Source organism: Pteropus vampyrus, unplaced genomic scaffold (genome assembly GCF_000151845.1).
Source record: "Pteropus vampyrus isolate Shadow unplaced genomic scaffold, Pvam_2.0 Scaffold3, whole genome shotgun sequence".
NCBI classification, from domain to species: domain Eukaryota; kingdom Metazoa; phylum Chordata; class Mammalia; order Chiroptera; family Pteropodidae; genus Pteropus; species Pteropus vampyrus.
The window spans coordinates 17,203,057-17,222,671 of record NW_011888784.1 but is presented as its reverse complement, the minus strand read 5'-3'; the positions used below and the strand labels follow the sequence as shown (position 1 = coordinate 17,222,671).

Genomic DNA, 19,615 nt, shown 5'->3' with positions numbered 1-19,615 from the left:
CTTTCCATATTGCATTAGGAGGGGACTGGTGGGAGTTTGAGAAATTCGTAGGCAGGTGAGGCCACGAGAGGTTTCAGGCACATGGCTCCAAGATAAACACTAGCTGGCACGTTCGATCAATTACCAAGTCCCTTTGCTTTCCCTTCTAAACTCAGCATCCCCACTGATGCTACTCCATCCAAGCCCCCTTGGCCCTTTCATGACCTTCCAGGTGCTCTCCTCACACCCGCACCCAGCTTTGCTTTGTTTCCACCCATTTCCTGTCCTGCATTCCCAGTGATCTCATCCACTCATGTCGCTCCCCTGCTTCCCGTGATGAAGTTTCTCCATTGCTTTCAGGGTGAAGACCAGAATCCCTTGCCTGCTTTGCAATGATCTTCATGGAAAGGCCTTTTTCTACTACTTCATTTCTCACTAATATTGTTTACTCATTGCATTCCGGTCCTACTGAACAATTGTAAATGATTCTATGCTTTCATACATCTCCAGCACTTTGAAAATACTGTTTTCTTCCCTGAATATCCTTTACCTTCTCCCTCCTCTCATTCGTCTTCCTAATTTCTACTTATCCTCCAGGTTCCTGCTGAGATGCCATTTTCTTTCGAAAGTCTGCTCTGAGCTTCAAGACACAGTGAGGTTCTGCCCTTTGAGCTCCCAGACCACGTTGGACATATCTCCTCATAAGAGCGTGGACACTGAGACAGAAAGACTTGGGTTTGAATACCAGATCAGTCATTTACTAGCCATATGGTCTTGAAGAAGTTACCCTTTTAGACTCAGTTTCCTCATCTATAAAAATCAGTAGTAGCGATCTCTTACTGCTTTTATGTAAATTAAATGAAATAATGCATATGATTATTTCATTTAATTTTGTTCCAATGCATAAAACACAGTAGGCATTCAATAAATGTTCCAATGCATAAAACACAGTAGGCATTCAATAAATGATTTTATTAATGGGCTACCTGTCTGTAAACCATCAGCTTGTAGACAGAGAATGTATTTTATTCACGTGGAACAGCTTTAGCATGCCGGTCTGCACTGAAAACTTAATATATGCTCAAGAAGCACTTGCTGAATGAATGGTTGGGTAAAAAAGATATGTAAGTTATTCCCACCACTTCCTTCTTCCGCATTTCTTAAGGGGTTTAGTTCTACTTCAAGACAGAAATAAGTTTTACTTTGAACAAAGTGGTATATTAAATGCTTCACATATATCAACTCATTTAGTTTTTTTAATTAAACTTATTTAGGTTACATTGGTTAATAAAATTATATGGGTTTGAAGTGTACACTTCAATAATACATCATACGTATATTGCATTGTGTGTTCACCACCCAAAGCTAAGTTTCTTTCTGTCACTTTATATCTGACCCCACTTTACCCTTACCTACCTCTCCCTCCCCGCTTTCCCTCTGGTAACCACTAAACTGTTGTCTGTGTCTATGAGTTTCTTGTTTGTTTGGCTCGTTCATTTGCTGTTTTCAGTTATACATCCCACATATGTCACCTCATTTAATTTTCATAACCACTCTAAGAAGTAGTTGTCATTATTCTCATTTTACAGGTAAGAAAATGAGGCCACAGTCACACCAATAATCAGAAACAGGGGACTGGCTGACTCCAAAGGTGTTAAATGATTGTCACCAGAAAAAATAAACCCTCCCTCAGGATACATCCTGCCAAGGAGGACGGAAGCACATGCAAGCACATGCAAGAGTGCAGTCCTGCCTCCACGGGAGGTACTTCAGAGCTTCGCTGGGTACTTATGCAGCTGAGGGTGCAGTACAAAGAGGTCTGTGCTTCACTATTGGGCCTGTTTCCTCGTGGGTTTAGACTTTGAGTCTTTGAGAGAACGTTTGTCTGTAGCACACGTGTGTGTCCCTGCTGGACACCTGGGATTATCACTCACCTGATGGAGCAGCTGCACACAGAGGTTTTGTTGTAGTGCTGGGGAGAGGAAGGGACAGTGGAGGACAGAAAATACCCATATGCATATCTAAGGTGGTGCATGTGTGCAGGAGCAGCTGTCTAACCAGAGACCATGCCCAGGAGCTCCGCATGGTAATGACAAATAGGTGGCCCTGCGGCCATGGCCGGGCTGGTGCGGTGGCCAGGGTTGAGAATCAGAGAAAAACTGACTGTTGGTCAACCCAAGAGCAAATGAGATACACTTTCCCCTAAACATAGTGGGACCATCTCTTAGGGGCATGCCAGAGGGTCGGGGGCTGACCGATAAAGATTTTATTGATACTGAAAGTAATTTCAAACCTGTCTGTAGCATTCACGTATCCAGTGGTGTAAAGGCAACTTTATACTGCTTAGGAATGCTGGTAGGCACTTGCCTCAAATTACCTTTATAAATGAACCCATACAACTGCACACCAGCTACCCTGCCTCCTTCCATCTGCCTATGAGATCAATCCACTCTCTCTAGTGTTGTTTGCCTGGCGGGTCTCTGGCTGTGAGTTAGAACACGTTTATGAAAACCAGGTTAGAGAATGTCTTAAAGCATCATAATGAGCTAACGGAGATGGAATGAGAGAGCAAAAGTGGAATTCAGGGAAATGTGGAATTTGGGCTAAGTCTGGGTAGAGCCTTAAGAAGTTCCAGGGGAAGAGGTGTGAGAAGAAGCCCAGAGCGGGAGAAGACAGAGCAGATGGAGTCCTTTACTTCACTGAACAATCAGACCTGCTGTGGTCAGCGAGGAGAGCACCTGAGCTGGGTCAGGAGATAAAAAAATGAGACGAGCCCGGTGGCGGGGTAACGCACAGCCTGGAACATGGGTGCTGCAATTGCTGAGGGCATGCTGGGTGTCCAGGTCTCCTCTTTAGCACCCACTGCTGACTTCTACTTTAGAATCATCCTACAGCAAAATCACACTGGGTAACAGTCAGGAAGGGACAAAGCCTGTGGGCGGAATATGAATGCTCTAGCAATGGCCAATATTGGCAACACGGTGAGGCAAAAAATAAGTCTCTCAAAGAAGACAGCAGGGGTTAAATAATAGCATGTCTTTCCCTTGAACGTTAATTCTGGTAAGACAGATCTAATAGTTAATTGAATAAGGAGAACATGTACTTTATTTTCCCATTTCATATTTCAAACTGTTCTTTTATAGTTAGTTATCTGTGGAAGATAAGTTAGTTATCTCAGTCTTCCAAATAACAAACTATCAATGATTAACTGATTCACAGATCTTGGTACTTTATAAGTTACTATAATAGTGCAATTTCCACAAGTTGACTTTTCCTTCTGCCAGCAGAAATAACGTCCACATCTATCATCCAGGATAATTAATATAGAGAAATCTTACTTCTCCAAATAGTGCCCCAGAAGACAGGTGTACACAGCACTGAACTCTTGGTGACAACTCAAGTGCTATTCTCATCATAGGAAAACTGAAAAGAAAATGAACAATCTCTAGGCTTGAGAAAGAATAAGATAAAAAATGACCCTATTCACAATTTATCTCCATTGAGGAATAGGTGAAATTTAAAAAATTGCAATAAAACTTACATACCATAAAATTAGGTAGACAATATAAGTTGCAAAATGAAGCAGAGAAGGAAGAACTGAGAACTGTTCAGTGTAGGAACAGGACCTTCAACTCTAGAGATCATCACACACAGGAGATCATCGCAGTGTGCAAGGGTCTTTAAAATCCTGCCCAGGATGCAGATTTTGAGACCAAATGGGTTCATGAGTGATCCTGATAGATCCTCAAGGATAGGTCAGTCAGATCATCTCTCATGACTGCATTTGCTTCCAAAGTAAAACAATCATTTATATTGTTAGACTTTTTCAACTTTAGATGGGGGCAAATAGGATGTATATGCCGAACTGGCATAATTCTACAGTTTTCACACAGACAATAAACCAAAAAGTGGGGCACCATAAAAAGAAACATGAAACCAGGAGAGCTGGCCATTTTACAATATGAAGGACAGTGTTTCTGTGACCTATGGTCCACTCAGAACAATTCCATTCTTCCATAACCCTTATTCACCAATCACTGAAATGTGACAAAAACCGGTAAGCACAGTTATATGAAAATTTTAATTGGCAACTATACTCTTTCAAGATAGCACTTAACCCAAAACTGAAAGCATTGGTAGTTTACTATATTTGTAACACCAGTCACTTCCTTAAAAGTTCAATTGAAATAACTTTGTCAATAACTGTGCTACTGAGAATAGTAAAGAGCATAGAGAATATATTCATAAAAAAACCCTTAAGTTTGACATTCTCTTTGTTAGAATTTTTCTTTGTTCTTTCTTTCAGGATCAGTTAGGTAGGTTCGTGGCTCGTTTGTTAAGGTGAAGGAGTACTGAAGGAGATGTGCTTTCTCAGCCCTTACTTGGAACCAGCTTTCGTGTAATGATACTTGACAGATTTGTTTCTGGCTGAGGGTTTTGTTGCTCAGCACTAACCAATGAAATTTTAAGAAATGAAGTTCAACTTTTTTTATTCAAGAGCTTCTGATTTGCACTTTTCAGTTTCAAAATTCCAGAGACTCAGAACCGAGAAAGGGAAAGGCATCTGAGAGGCTGATTTTGCACTTCCCTTTTCCCCAGGGACAGACGGCTTGAAAAAACTCTATGGGCCTCACTTTCACATTCCTTACCTTTTTTGAGCCACTTCTTTCTGTTTGTCGGTTTCCATATCTTCAGGATTCTAATGCCTTTGACTAAGGAAAGTGGAAAAGTGACTGATGGGAAGATAGAGACCACCAGTATGTTTGGACTTAAAATTTTACTCTGCACTAATCCTTGGCTCACCATTGTACTCCTTCAGAGGTGGGTAGTCATTAGCTGGGTGGAAAAGCCCGACACCATGTGGTCATGTTTGGTACTACAGCTGCTTCTCTACCTATGAGACCCAGTTTGTAAACTTTTTCTAGGGACTACCCTGGATATAGCGGGAAGAAACGTGAGTGTGCTCTGTGTAAAATTTTTTTTTCCTTTGCATTTTTAAAAATCTTATACCTATCTCATTTATATCTACTCTGAGTCATCTCTTTTGATCAAAAAGCAGGAGATATGCTCAGAGCTTCCATTTTATAAGCAGGAAAAGTTTCTCTTGATTTCCAGCTAGCATTGGCTGGGGAGCATCAGTTCATGATCATCTCCTATTTTTAGCCTTGGAAGAAAGAAGTTAGAGAAACAGGGTAGGGCATTCCACGAGTTAAAAAAAAAACATTAAACATTATTTTAAAAAGTTAAAAGTTGAGAAAATTGGGAGACAGTGTTGTAATGGAGTGAGTACAAAACAGGGAACCAGGAGGTTGTATTTCCAGCTCTCTTTCTGTCACAAACTATGCGTGGTCTGGGAGAAGTCATTTTCCCTCAGTGATTTCATTCCTATAAAGTTAAAAGGTTGGACCAGGTCATTGCACAGTTCCCTTTGGCTCTAAACTTCTGCGATCTGTCCTCTGATGGTATTTCTTATGCCCTGCACAATGTCTCCTGGACAGTTGTCCTTCTGAGCACACAGAACTGTTTTTTATCTTCACTCATCACTGCCTCTGGTCCTGAGATCACTCTTAGCTTAGGTCATCCAACCTTATCTACTGCTTTTCAATTGCATGTGTCTTTTAGAGCCAAGTTTTGTCAATCTATGAGAACGCACTGATCTTTTTTAGTTCACTGTGTATCCATTAAAAAATTGAAGTCATTGGCTTAATTAAACCATTAGAAGAAAAATTTATTCATTGGCAAATGATGCCAACTGCATCTGAGACCGCTAAACAAGTTTGTATCTTGCTCATTTATTCTACTCAGAAATTTTATGATGCATACAATTTTCATTTATGTCATTCTTTTGACTTCACTTCACTGTTATCATAAGGCTGCAGAATCTTGATCTTGATAGTACAAAGACTGGCTGCCATCAGGAATGTGATGGCGTTTGTGCTGTCACATTCGATAAAACCTCAAGTCACGTCTACTTTTGAAGATACACAATAAGACATAAACCCTGAAATCAAAGAGCTTACAGCTTATAAGGGGTTAGAGACATGCATGAAAAGCTATGTCAGCACAGAAGAGTGTAATCAAATCAGTTTGGGAGATGATACTTGGTAAATTCTGAAGGATGTGTCCGAGTTAAGCAAGAAGGGCTGAGTGGGGGAGGGGGTTCTTAAGGGACAATTCATTCAGTGAAATAAGAATTTCCCCAGCACTTACTCATTCTTTTTCATGGTTCGGCTTTCTTTAAACTCAGATGTGTAGGATTTGGAGGATATTTCATGATAGCTCAAATTATTTCTAAACTTAACTTTACTTGGCAATATCCAATTTGGGGGAGTCCAATGTTCTAGCATTTAACTGATGTGAGTCCTCCTAAGACCCTGAGGTAGATCCTTGGACATTTTAGCCACAGCCCACATCAATCCTGTAGTTTCCTCCAGTGCACATCGCTGTAGTCCAGGAAAGTGTTCACCTGTGGATTTTGTCATAGGTTTTATCTTTGTGAAATTGGACAGAAGGGTTGGAGGCTTAAGTATAAGATAAAATAAATTATTTTCTTTTGGGGAGGGGTGCATTGTCTACTTAAAAAACAGAAGGACTTTTTGTTGAGCAAGAAGCTGGGGAGGTCTCAATGAGGCTGAAGACATCTGATCTCATTGTCCTATTAGACCTTCAACCCTACTCTGAAGAACCTCAAAAAAATGGTTTGATGAAAAAAAAAAAAAGGGGGAAAGATTTATGGCACAAAGTGTTAGGAAGCTATTGCATGCTATTTGGCATACGAGAAAAGCTCTCTTAACCAACTTCTACTTGCCATTTGCTAACTTTTCTGTTAACATTACCGGTGGATGCCACAGCGAAATGCTCATGATTTTCTGTAGCACCCTCAACCATATCTGCTTACTGTTTATGCTGTTATTATATAACTTAAATCAGAGACATGATAACACCAAAGAAATAAGAATGTGTGCTATCTTTCTCTTCCCCACACAAACATTTACACTTTTTTTTTTTTAAAAGAGTCACCAGTTCATCTATATTTGTCTTTTCTTCTAACTCCTGACCACACAGGGACTGAATTCTTTTTGACTGCCATCACGTCGCCTGGTTTCCAGCTTCTTCTTTGTACAACAACCATTGTTTTCAATCTCTTGTTAACACAGAAAGCGCTTGCAATGTTATGAACCCCTTCAGACAAGTTCCCTTCTCCTTCATGAAAACGGGGAAGAGAAGTTCTAGAAAACTATGCACTAGATCTGACTCACTGAGGAACAATTGCAAGAAGAGCAACTTTTAAAATTTCTTTATTTATAGACATTTCAGAACCATTTAAATCAACAATGAATTATTTTAGACATAACACCATGTTTATCTTGAGGTACACATTGGGCCCATTAGATAACGCTCTGGAAAGTAATGCGACTGTGAACTGGCAGTTAACCTCAGTTTTCCAAGCAAAGAAACAGTCAAATGGTTATAAAATTCTCTGAAAAGAATATAGCATTTCCATTTAAGGAAAACTCCCCCAATTTTTAACTAACTGGGTTTAATTTTTAGGCTTATCTTAAACAATATATTAAATGAAACAAATGAAAATGGGAGAGGAGGTTTATAGCTAAGAAATTATCTGAGCCCTACTATATGAGATTGTAAACAAAGGAAATTTGTAATCTGATAAGCTCGTTACAAAAATCATAGCCTAAAAATTAGACAGAGCAGCAAAATTACAGAAGATATTTCTATGTAGTTTTAACTGAAATCACGTTTACCTCTTGTTTCTGGCTTTCACAATTAGACACATTTTAAAACACCAAGGTTTAGACTAAACGATGCAATTTGACAAGAAGCGGCCATAAGAATCCCACAATATTACAGCCTCACACTCTAAAAGTCCTACTTTCCATCATTTGCACTCTGGGCATTTTGTTTTTTTTTTTTTTTTGCCCTACAGCCTGATGCCTTTATATTACTAGAAAAATGTGGGAATTGATATAATAGACATGATTTCTGACAGTCTCATGTGTCCGATAACAGATTTAACTGGACAAAGGTGAAATTTTCTTTAAACAGTTCACAAGGTTCTTTGGAGAACTGTTTTGTTTTCCAGTTTGTTATTCAAAATGTGAATCTTATTCTCTAGGCATGATGAATACTAACTGGTTATGCAAAGTGTTTGGGAAATGAAGGATCCCTTCTCCATCCACACCCACCTCCGAGCTGTATGGGTGATGTACAGGCCGTCTGGAATGTGAGCAGAGGGTGTTTATGGATGTGTCTGAAAACAGTGGGAATGGACTATCATAATATTTTCCCATAGATTGTCACTTTACTTCTACATGAGATAAGAATAAATACTGCAGTTTAGTTGAATGGGCAGTTTGCTCCAACTTCATAAACTTGAATAGTATATGTGGGTGGAAAGAGTATAAATGTAAATTTCAGTTCATAAAGTCGAGCAGCTCAACTTAAAGGAGAGAGAACATGCAGGTGTTTACAAGATTCTGGAAAGGAACTGTTCTGTGGGTTTTGGAGCCCTCCCTCCCAACAGAAGCCATTTTACATTTTAGCTGCTTGGTTTGGTTTATTGCTGATTTTCTTTTCTTTTGGGGCCATGATGATTTTAACCATGAATTTAAGGACCACCCAAAAGGGTCCTATTAGGACAGACACCCCGTAGTCACTGTAGCGACTGTAGGAAACTGGCCAGAAGATGCGCTCAGTCTTGATCTGCTTGGCTGGAAAGGTTCTGCTTGTGGGGATCTCTATACATCATTTTTCACTACAAAATCACAGCTCTCAAAAGAGAATGGCTGTTTCCTTCCTCCCCTTGCTCTGCGTTTTTTGTCATGATTCTCTCTAGCTACGCATGCCTTGTATAGTCAGGGTGCCAAGGTCCTTTACAAACAAGTGTTCAGCTCAAGAATGGCAATTACACTTATTTGCAACTTTAGAGATGTTAGAAGATACTTATTACGATTTAAAAAATTGTAAAAGAGTACACCAGCCAGCGGGAGTCAGGGGTGATTTCTACCTCCGACATAGTCCAAGTTTTAATGGTATTGTGTTTGTTTTATACCCCTTCAATAGAGGCTGCCACTTCTTCCATCTGTAAGTTCTTGAAAGATAGGGCACAATTAACTCTCCATACATCCAACTGCCCAGGGGATTTCACATCTCTCTTACCCACACATACACAGTCTCAGCAATTATAATTTTAAATATAAGGCAGGAGCTGTGTCCCCTTTTCATCACTGTCCAGTCATACCAGCACAGTGCCTGGCATACAAAAGATGCTCAATAAATTTTGAAAACATGAATCCAAGGCCATAGTCCCTGCCTTCAAGGAGTCTCTATACTGACTTCAACATCCACTCAACATACATGTGCTAAGACAAAAAACAGTAATGATTTCGTGTAAAGTTTTTTCAAAAAAAAAAAAAAGGTAAAAGGAATTAGTCGTTTACAGGGGGCAACCTTCAGATAAACCCAAACCCACCCTGTTCCTCCCTCCTGCACTCGAGAACTGTGTTCAAGGGCCATTGAAAAATGGATTCAGCGAGAAAGTATGCAGCTTTTCAATCATGTCCTGTCTGTTTTTATTTAATGGAAAGTCCTGGGAGGTTAGTGTTACTCAGCGAGTCGCCCCTCACACAGAAGGGTATTTTCTAAACATGGAAGTAACCGAGGGCTTCCTGTCATGTACGTGCAGCACTGAAAACGTCTATAGATTTGACGGCTACTCCTGAAGAGATGTTTCAGTTTGATGAATTTTACGGGGTACTCTTTATGGGATACTTTTTGCTTAGAGTATAGAATTCACATTTTGGGAGACATGTTGGGGGAAAAATGCTGCTTTTTTTTTTTTTTAAAGGAGATTTAAGATGGAAAATGAGGAGAGATATCAATTCATCACCTCAATTCTAAACCATGAGATGGATGAAAAATATCATTAATACTAAGAAACAAAGCCATATTGAACAGGTTTGCAAAAGTAGACAGGTGGGTCTTGTCTTTATATTTGTTAATTTATTTCAGTGAGCAGGAAGGGCAGAAGATAAGATATAAGCCAATCCTGCAAGTCATGCTGACACCTGGTTGGCTGCCCTCAGTCACAGACTGTCTGTACATCCAGAAACTGGGGACAGACTCCGGGGAAAGGCAGGGCTATGGGTGATGGCTTGCTTGGAAAACTAAAACTTTTTAAAGAATTATATTCCTTCAAAAAGTCAAGAATGATGACAAGGCCATTATACTTTGGAATACTTAATCATGTTTGGCAAAAATTCTCGAATAATGTTCTGAAATTCCTGGAATAAAAGTATGGTAATAATGTATCTTCTCTGGAAGAGAGAAAGAAGAGGTTTATGAACTAAACAAAGTATTCTTATCGATACTGTAAAAATGACTCAACGGATGTAGCCCATGTAATAACCGAAGACGGTATGTCTGATTTCTGAGCTCTCCTAAACACAAAGCAAGCTGAGAACACCTAACACACTCTGAGCAACACTCTTCAGTCCTCACGTGATCAGATACCAGGAGAACTGACCCTCAAACCCAAGAAGAATGACCATTTGACAGAAATGGTCATTTCCCCAGACAGCGACGCAGGAGTATTATATGCAAAACATAGCCCCACGATGGGCTTAAAATTAAATTTAATTCTTTAATACAGCCTCTCTACTGATTTTTTCCAAGTTTGCAGTGATGAAGCCCTAATAAGCCTGAGCTTCGAGGGGCAGGGCTCTGAGAACCTTTGCGTTATTTTGTCTACTAGAGAGTCAACTTAGTTAATGGCCCCAAACCTCAGTAGATATTTGAAGGTGAAGAGATGTTATCTAAAATACCAGTCTCGAAATGATATTTAAAACATATACATTTGTATTGTGTTTACATATACATATATGTATCTATTGTTTTTTTTTTTCCTCTGCTCAATAAAATTAGCAGCAGTTACAGATAAATTACTGTGGTCATGATTTGAATTTTTCAAAGGACATCATATATCATCTATCAACACATGACTTTTGGAAAATGCCTTTTGATAAAAAGATCCCCGCCAAGCATATAACATTAAAGTGTCATTTCATATTACTAACATTGTCAGGCACAAGAATAAAACAATTAGCGTTGAGCAATTCAAACAACAGAGCACAGAATAGAGTTAATTGTTTAAAGACAATTCCCCCAAAGGAAGAAATTGTTGTTCAAAAGTGGTTTTTTTTTTTTTTTTTTAAGATTCTTTCGGCTTTGGCTATTTTGTAATAAATACCATACCTTCTCGCATAAACCCGCTTGGGTAAGAATTAGTTTTCTGAACATGCCTTTTGTCTTTTAGCAGCTGTTGAGTGTTGAGTGATGTACAAGGCGCACCTCTAAGTGTTCTGTACAGCATTTTTATTGATGTACAAAATAGCCTGTTCACCATTCAAAAACGTAATCTGCATAGTAAGAGTTTCTCTTATCCTTATGTACAGAGAAGGTTTTTAGTGCAAAAAAAACATGAAATTGTGTCCCAGCCCGTCCCCTCTAGCACACAAATTTATTAGTTTTGTTCAATGCTAGCTGGGGTTTTTTGGCTATATTTTGGGCCTCCAGCCATTAATGAATTGCATGATTTTCTTCACCTGCAGTTTGCTTAATTTGAAATCCTCTGAAAGGATTTCTTCCGTTAGTTGAACAAGCAAATTCCCATCAATCTTTTCGGTAACAAAGAATGATATGACATCTTCAGACAAACCAATAAACCGTAACGACTTGGACACTTCTTCTATAGAGAGTCCCGACAGGTCAGCAGGGGGCTGCCACGGGGAGCCATCGCCGCAGGACCTAGGGGCCAGCTGGAGGTGGAGCGGAGATGAGAAAGGGTAAGAGACTGAGAAGATGTCCTGCATGCCCTTTTTAACAAAATACTGGTCCTCAGAGAGGTCCGATGACCCAGACTTGGGGTCTTCCTCAGCACCATCGATTTTCAGAGGCAAAGGCGATGTTTCGGACGCGGCTTTCTCTTCCACTGGTTTCGGGGCCCTGGGGGGTAAGGCAGGGCATGAAATACTCTGCTTTGTCGTGCCAGCTCTAAGAGTTTTCTCATCTGTGCTCTCCAGAGAGTAGCTGGCTGACTTGGGACAACCAGAAACGCTGCTACTGAATTCTGCAGTGACTGAGCTGCTGGGACTGGCCGAGAGCTCACAGCTTTCAAAATCAAAAGGTGCTGGGCAGTTTCTCTTTGGTGTGCCCGGTGTCTTTTGTCTAGGATAACTGTAACTCCGGCTTGGATCCAGCAGGAAGTCACTTCTGGTCTGGCTCTCTGATGCCCCCGAATAATGGTTAGGCCACGAGAGCCTGGAGGAGAGCACTTCAGCAGAAGGACTTCCAAAGGGGGACTTCAGGTCCACAGAATCGGTTTTCACTCGGGTACATGGATAGCAGGAAACAGGTGCACTTTCAGAAGGACTTGTGTCGCTTTTAGTAACGCTGCTTAAAAGCAAATACACAGAAAGGGAGATTAGTTAAAAAAAAAAGGTCAAAGCTCAAGCCTTTCCTTAGCCCACGGATGTTACTTCTGAGTAGAAAAATGTAGTTAAGAAAATACGTATCTCTTATCACGAATTCAATAAAGTACCTGCTAACTTCATTGAAATTTTAAGAAAGACTCTAAATTACTAAAATATACATTGATAATTATGGATAGGAACATAATAAGTTAAAATACTACAGTGGAGGTGTCAAATATATAATTTTTAAAAAACTAACATAAAAATCATTGTTAGTGGGTATTTAGATCTTTATGATGAGAAAAAATTTCAAGCCATGTTCAGTCTTATCACCAACAGGTGCTATGATTGATTAGTGACGTCCGCAGCGGGCAAGGGTAGAGGGAGAGGGCAATAAATGGGCGCCTCATGCTTGCCATCCCTGTGCCACAGTGACATCAGTATGTCACCACCACCTATGACTCTACTTCCATCCAAAAGTCTGATGTAGGAAGAAATGTTTCAAATAAAATGCTTATGCTTGCCTTGGTTTCTGTACAATTGAGTCACATTAGCATAAGGATTTAAATGTCTGGAGAACAAAAATTACCTGCAAAGCCTAGCTATACTTTAAACTGCAGAGATCACAGGGAGAGGAGTACAAGTACATTCAGCTCTGGGCCCTAGTTTAAGAGTGACAGTGACGCCAGAGTGTGCTCAGAGGTGGGTGAACAAGCTGATAAGGGATTAGGAAGCGATGTCAGGGGAAACAGCTGATGAAACCAAGGCTGTCTCTTTTGGAGAAGAGAGGACTTACATCACAGCTGACTTCACATTTTCACAGGCTGACAAAGAGAAGTGAGATGTACCTATATTTAATTTTCTAGACAAAGGAAATAGCTGAAAGGTACGTGGAGACAGATTTCAACTCGACATAATAAAAGATTCCTAAAAACAAATGATTGGCTTTTGCCAACAATGGAATGAGCTGCACTGCAAAAGAATGAGCTCACAGCACTGGAAAGATCCAGAAAGAAGTGAATGAGTGCCTGACAGCAATGGTCAAGAAAGGATTCCTGTACTGGGCGGAAATTCAGAGGAGAGAGCCAATAGGATCTTTTCAATTCTAAGTCCCTGGTGAAGGCGCTGTCTGTTTGCTTCTGTTGAAGTCAAAGTGGGAAGAACCGGATGCTGGTTTGTGAGAACCGATGGAAGTCCACAGGTTGCTTCTAAGATAATCCAGTTGGCCTTTATCACTGATTTTCTCAAAGATCCTGTGCTATCATCTCTTCCTAGGACACTGGCTTTTTCATTCTAGGTCAAAACCAATGGGGGTCCCATCATGCTCTTCCAGTAAAACCACAAAGAACATTTTCTCTCCCACCATCTGCCTAGGTTATGGCTACCCTGAGACTGTTCTCAAGAACCCATGACCTGGCTGATGAGAAGAACTGTGTTGAGGTGGGCCCTGGCATAAAGACTTACATGTCGTGCAGCCCTGATGAATAGTAGGACAAGGTGGGGCTGGGAGAGCGAGTCTGCTGCCGCGCTGGCTTGACTGAGCGAGGAGGGATGGAGGGGCTGGTGGACAAAGGCTTTGCGCTTCGGGGTGGAACAGGTGGGGCGTTCAGGAGCCGGCACTCTTCCCTGACCTGGCGCAGAAAAGAACACTCTGGGTTAGCAACAGACTGACAATGCCACCAGGGGCCAGCCCCATCCTGTAGGGAAGAGTAGCTACTCTTAAACAGTAACAGCAGGGGTGTCAGGAAGGGAGAGAGAGGTGAGCGGAGCAAACAAGAGTAAAGGGAAACACGGAGGGTACCAGAGATAAGATTGACACCTGTCACATACTTGCTGAGAGAGCCTGAATTTAAAAGAAACTGCTTGGCAAGTGCCAGCTGTTGCTGAAATACAGCAAATAATGTGAAATACAACAAGTGAAAAGACCAGTGATGTGAGGACGTAGAAAACAAGAGCATTAAAAAAATAAGGGCATAAGGCAATCGTGATCTTAGTAGGGAATTAAATTCTAGTCAGTTGTATTTATTCACTGTTCAACTGTAATTCAATCTGATCCAAACCTTAGGGCATGTGGACCTTCTCCAAGGGCAAAGCTCCTTCTGAAGTTATGTTCAGGGCTTCTCACATGTAAATCTGCACGTGAGTCACTTTGGGATCTTGTTAACATGCAGATTCTGATCCAGTAGACCTGAGGTGAGGCCTGAGACTCTGCATTTCCAACAAGCTCTCCGGAAATATTGATGCTGCTGGAGCATGGACCACACTTTGAGAAGCAAGGCTATACATGGGGTAATTGAGGCAGCTCTCCAAATCCCCCAAATGGTGCTTTTAAAAGAGACAAACTCTCTCATCCTCCCTTCATCTGCACATCAGAGAAGATCTAGGTGACCTGTGATGTCCTCGGCACGTCTGCCTTGCCATCACGCCAGTTTGTTTTCCATTCACTGCAGGGTTTCAGAACACGATTCTTTTTAATAAAATGGACATTTTAATGTACTTCTCTGTGTCAGACAGCAGGGGGCAGTTTCTGCTAGTCTACTCTAGATTACACAGGTGAAAATAGAGCCAATTCTGCCTTTGTCAAAAACACCTCTGCCTGCTTTTGGGTTGTATCACCACCAATTTCTTCACCTTTGCCTTCAAATCCTTTCTGTTCCAGCAGCTCTGGAGTGATACAGACGATGAGACAGCCAACTCCCATGAGCTTTGGTACTGAGTTTGCTTAAGACCAAATGAAATGAGTTTACGTTACACCTTCTCCTACCTACAGTGCATATCACTCTCTAACTGGCTTCCCAGGCCTGATTCACAGGCCAGAGAAAATCAGGAGGTAAGAGAAGTCACGTGACCAGGGTGACCTGGCAAACCTGAATTCTAAGTGAAATGGAAGGAATTTTTAAAATTTCAGCTGTTGGATTTTGTCCTGGGGCTGGGGACCACTGTTCCCATCTGGAGGAGCTTTTTAGGCTAAAGCAAAATAATCAGAGCAGCAGATTTTCTTCAACAGCTGCTGGAAATCTCCCTTTGAGCTTTTAAAAAAGTGGTGGAGGTGGATGCAGAAGGAAAATCTAGGAAGAAACGAGGTTTGGATAAGCAAGAGAGATGATGGTTCGGCTGGCCCATGGAGTCTCTTGTACCACTTTGGGGACCTTTTAAGAGTCTGAGAACCACTTAGGACATGGCAAAGCTCTCCCTGGCTTGTAGAAATATATACTGGTTACAAAATGAGAAACCAATATATTTTGTCATCTGGCATCTGCCTTGTTAGTGAATTGTACAGTAGCCAATTGTGTTTCTTTTCTTTCTCAGAGAATGTCTACGGAGTCTAGGATGGATAGGTATCACTTTATGGTAGGTATGCTTGGTTCTGTTTATGCTTACAGTAATACAAATCATGGAAAATGTGAAAAGATGAGGAGTCGGTCAGTTAATTTTTTTCATTTTTAAAATAAACACTTAGTCACTCCTATTGGGTTAGAGAGGAACATTAGGAAAACGTGGTTAATGCTGAATTTGATTTAGAATTTTCTAAATTTTGGAATTAGTCATTTGGACATTTCATTAGAGACCGCTTACTTGGATGTCAATTATAATATGCTGAGATGTCAATTACAATGTGTATTTTAATTTATTCAGTTGACCTAGGTCTTAGGACACGGAAAAGCCACCTGTAGTTGAATGTGACCTATGGGAAGTCCTCGCTTCCTGTTCTTATAACCAGCCCCAGGCATTCAAGGTCATGGTTCTGCCACCTCCTTCCACAGCTGGGGTCTCTAAAGAGCTTTCCAATAGGAGATGGGAGGCAGGGAGGATTGTAGTGAAAAGAAGTATTTATAGGACGTGGTTCCATAATGTAGCAGTTAGCACGTCTGCTTTACATGCAGAAGATCCTGGGTCCGTGCCCCAGTGAAGTCATGGTCCATGGTCTATGGTCATGCCACCCTGAACAAGCCCGATGTCTGATCTTGGAAGCTAAGCAAGGTCAGGCCTGGTTAGTACTTGGATGGGAGACCACCTAGGAAGACCAGGTACTGGAGGCATAAATAATATTAATAAATAATTTTTTAAAAAGTATTTATAGGCCATAAGGCCCTTAGAAGTGAGCTATGATGAACTGGGAGCATTTACAGTTAAACTCCAAACAGGATTTGACATATAGAAAGGTTTTGGGGTGGCCACGCTCCTGAAAGGAGTTAAAGAACAAATGTGTATGTGAGAAAGGGTGTGTATGTGTGTGATTCTTACTCTTAGAAGGTGGGATACGGTCAGTAAAGAGACACTAATACAAGGTCAGAGAAAGACTTTCTTCTATTGTGATGACAAGGCAATTTGAGCATAATCATGTGAGTTCAAACGGAAAGAACTAGGTTTGTTTGAAACCCAATTTGGAGAAAGGGTAGTTAAAAACAAAATAAAAGAGAACAAAAAATGACTTTAAAGGGCCCCATCCATGATAAAAATTCAGATGTAACTTTGTCGTGGCACAAAACAAGTGTCGTGTGGTCTATCAAGCCAGTGCGTGAGGGCGGCTGCCGTGGGTGGGCACAGCCAAGGATCCTGCAAACACATCTCCATGTGCTACTTTCAACTTGCTGCTGCATGTGGTCCCTCAAATGAAGTCATATTTCACTGCATCTTATGGGGGAAAAAAGTATATGCTTTGGTGGAACGAATATATTTTGGGATTCAGAAGTTACAAATAGTGAAGATTTATTGTACTATCTTACTTCCTATCTCTTACACCCTTATAACAGTAAACATTCATTTTTTTTTTTTTTGCTTCTTGATTTGATTCAACATGGGACATTTATATCCAACAGGCTGTGCTTGAAATGAATTTTATCTGACAATAAAAGGCAATTTACAAGACTAGATGGCCAATCATCCTATTTCCAGTTTTTCCTCATATTCAATTTCACTTTTAAATGCTACGTTTTCAGCACATTCCTTCTAAAAGTCTCAGCATGTGGCTTTCATCATGTTACTACTTCCCATCTCCAGTGGCCCTCTCTGATTACTGGAAAAAGTCCAGCCCTCTCCTGCCTTCCACTGGGGCCCTCTGCTATTTCTCCTAGCTAGAAGAAATTATTCCATCTTATTCCATCTTTCTAATTATTTCTCCCACTACTCCTCTATATTAACACACAGGTGCATCCAACATGGTGAATTTGGTGTTAACTAAACACCTTATGCTTTCCTGCCCCTCTCTCTGCTTTGGCTCTCAGTGCCCAAACCCACCTAAAATGCCAGCTCCTACGGCTCAGCCCTAAACATTTCATGCTGGGTCTGGGATCAGTGCAGACAGGTGCCAGAAATGACCACTGTGTCTGGACTCTGCTAACACAGTTTATATTCACTTATTTCCCATGTATGTTGAGTAAGCCTAAAAGTGAAAATCGTAGGGAGTATCCCCATTGTTATTATTGTCCTGTGGGTGGTAGAATTGGGGATTTGTCACCTCTGGCAAAAATATGTCACAGAGAATGCCAGGTAGAGGTTAACAGATGCCACCAAAAAAATATAACAAAAAGGTGCTTTTATTTTTTCTTAACAGATACCATAAGAATGCCTTTTAAAACTTTATGTGGAAATTATTAATGATAAGTCATTTGAGATGGATGTTAACTTTTTTGTGTCCTAATATTAGTGTCAATTTAGTGAAAAGAAGGTGCCAGCAGAGCTGACACATATGACCACCATCAACTCCACCACCACTACACCTGACATAGTATTAGAGAAAAAGTGGTAATGACGGTATTTCTAAACTGGGAAATGTGGTTTTCACTGTCAGCAACCTCAGAGTGATCACTATTCTAAAATGAGGCTATAACAGAATACACTGTGCCTAGCACAATAGAACCCTTCTCTTCATTTCCAATGCAACGTTTATGACTGAAGTTCAACTGGCTGCACAGGGAGGGAGAGGTAGCGGGACTAGCAGGAGTAAACCTCCAGCACTGGTGCTAAGCGAGGGGCAGGTATTGTTTTGAGGCAGGTATTACTATCCATCACAGGTTATCGGTGACCTAAGCCTATTGGTAGGTAATATCTGGTTATGAGTAGCTTTGGTGTTCACAGAGCATCTCCTGGCCCCCACCGTTTATGACAGGGTCAATGAGCACAACATGGATTCAGGAGGCAGCAGGGAGAGCTAACTCCCATCTGTACCCGGAGCCTTGCTTCACAAGCAGTTCTCTGATCTAAAGCTTTTCTTTCCAGTGGTTACACTTCCAGCGTAATTCTCATCCTTGCTCCTTCATAGTAAGTCTTTCCCTTTTCTAAAACGCTCGATGATTCAATTCTTATCAAAATTAAGACCCCACTACCTAGGATTAAAACAACGGTCTTCAGTACTCATGCAGCAGATTGCTAACTCAGGACTAAATTTATAGCTAACGTACTGAAAAATGAGTTCTGCTCTTTCTAAAACTGTCACTTTTCTTTAGTCTATGAGGCATATTCTTAGGGAGGCATAATCAGGTGACTACCATCTAATATACTAATATAATTTAATAGTGGGGGTTTGAAGTAAGCTATAAAAGGTGTTTATCCTGGGGGCTACCAGCCAGGATCACAGGCACCATTCATTTTCCCTAAAGATCTGAAGAACATGGCCATCGCTTGCCCTTTTCCTACATACTACATTAATTCTAATTTGCTTTTGATTTGTTCAAACGTAGGCTGAGTGCTTATCATATGCTCATTGAGCTAGTTTTGAGTATACAAAAAGGAGTAGCTCATGGCATTGGCTGGGAGGGAGGGAGAGAAACACATAATTGAGACACAAATTGGCTGTGTAATAACAGAAGTAGGAGCAAGGGCTAGTAGGAGTACCATGAATTTATTTAAAGTGTCAGGAGAAGAACAAATTCATAGGAAATTTTGCTGAGAAAGTCTTGAGGAAGGAGGTATTACGAACGTCAAAAGGTAGAGGCACAAAAAATCCCCCACCAGATGCTCTGGTCGGGGGGCTTAGACGATGAGACAAATGCTAGTGCCATTTACCAGAGAGAAGCTCAGAAGGAAGAACAGGGCTTGGGAGAAAACAAGGAGCTCAGTTTTGAAAACACTGAGTTGGAGCTCAACGTTCTACTGATAGAATCTGGAGTTGTACAGGCTTTGAGATCTCAAATGAAAAGCAAAGAAGG

General features: G+C 40.9%; 1 protein-coding gene across 2 annotated transcripts in view; it reads right to left on the bottom strand.

The window, feature by feature from the left end:
* Positions 1-7,261: 7,261 nt before the first annotated feature.
* Positions 7,262-19,615, bottom strand: part of GAREM1 (GRB2 associated regulator of MAPK1 subtype 1) — a 191,543-nt gene continuing 179,189 nt past the window's right edge. Inside the window, exons 5-6 of one of the 2 annotated variants that reach the window (XM_011361834.2) lie at positions 13,932-14,098; positions 7,262-12,450 (exon numbers count right to left, since the gene is read on the bottom strand). In XM_011361834.2, the coding sequence (XP_011360136.1) occupies positions 11,553-12,450; positions 13,932-14,098 (1,065 nt within the window). In that variant the 3' untranslated portion in view covers positions 7,262-11,552. The remainder of the gene's footprint in view (positions 12,451-13,931; positions 14,099-19,615) is intronic. The other variant, XM_011361842.2, reaches the window with a different exon arrangement.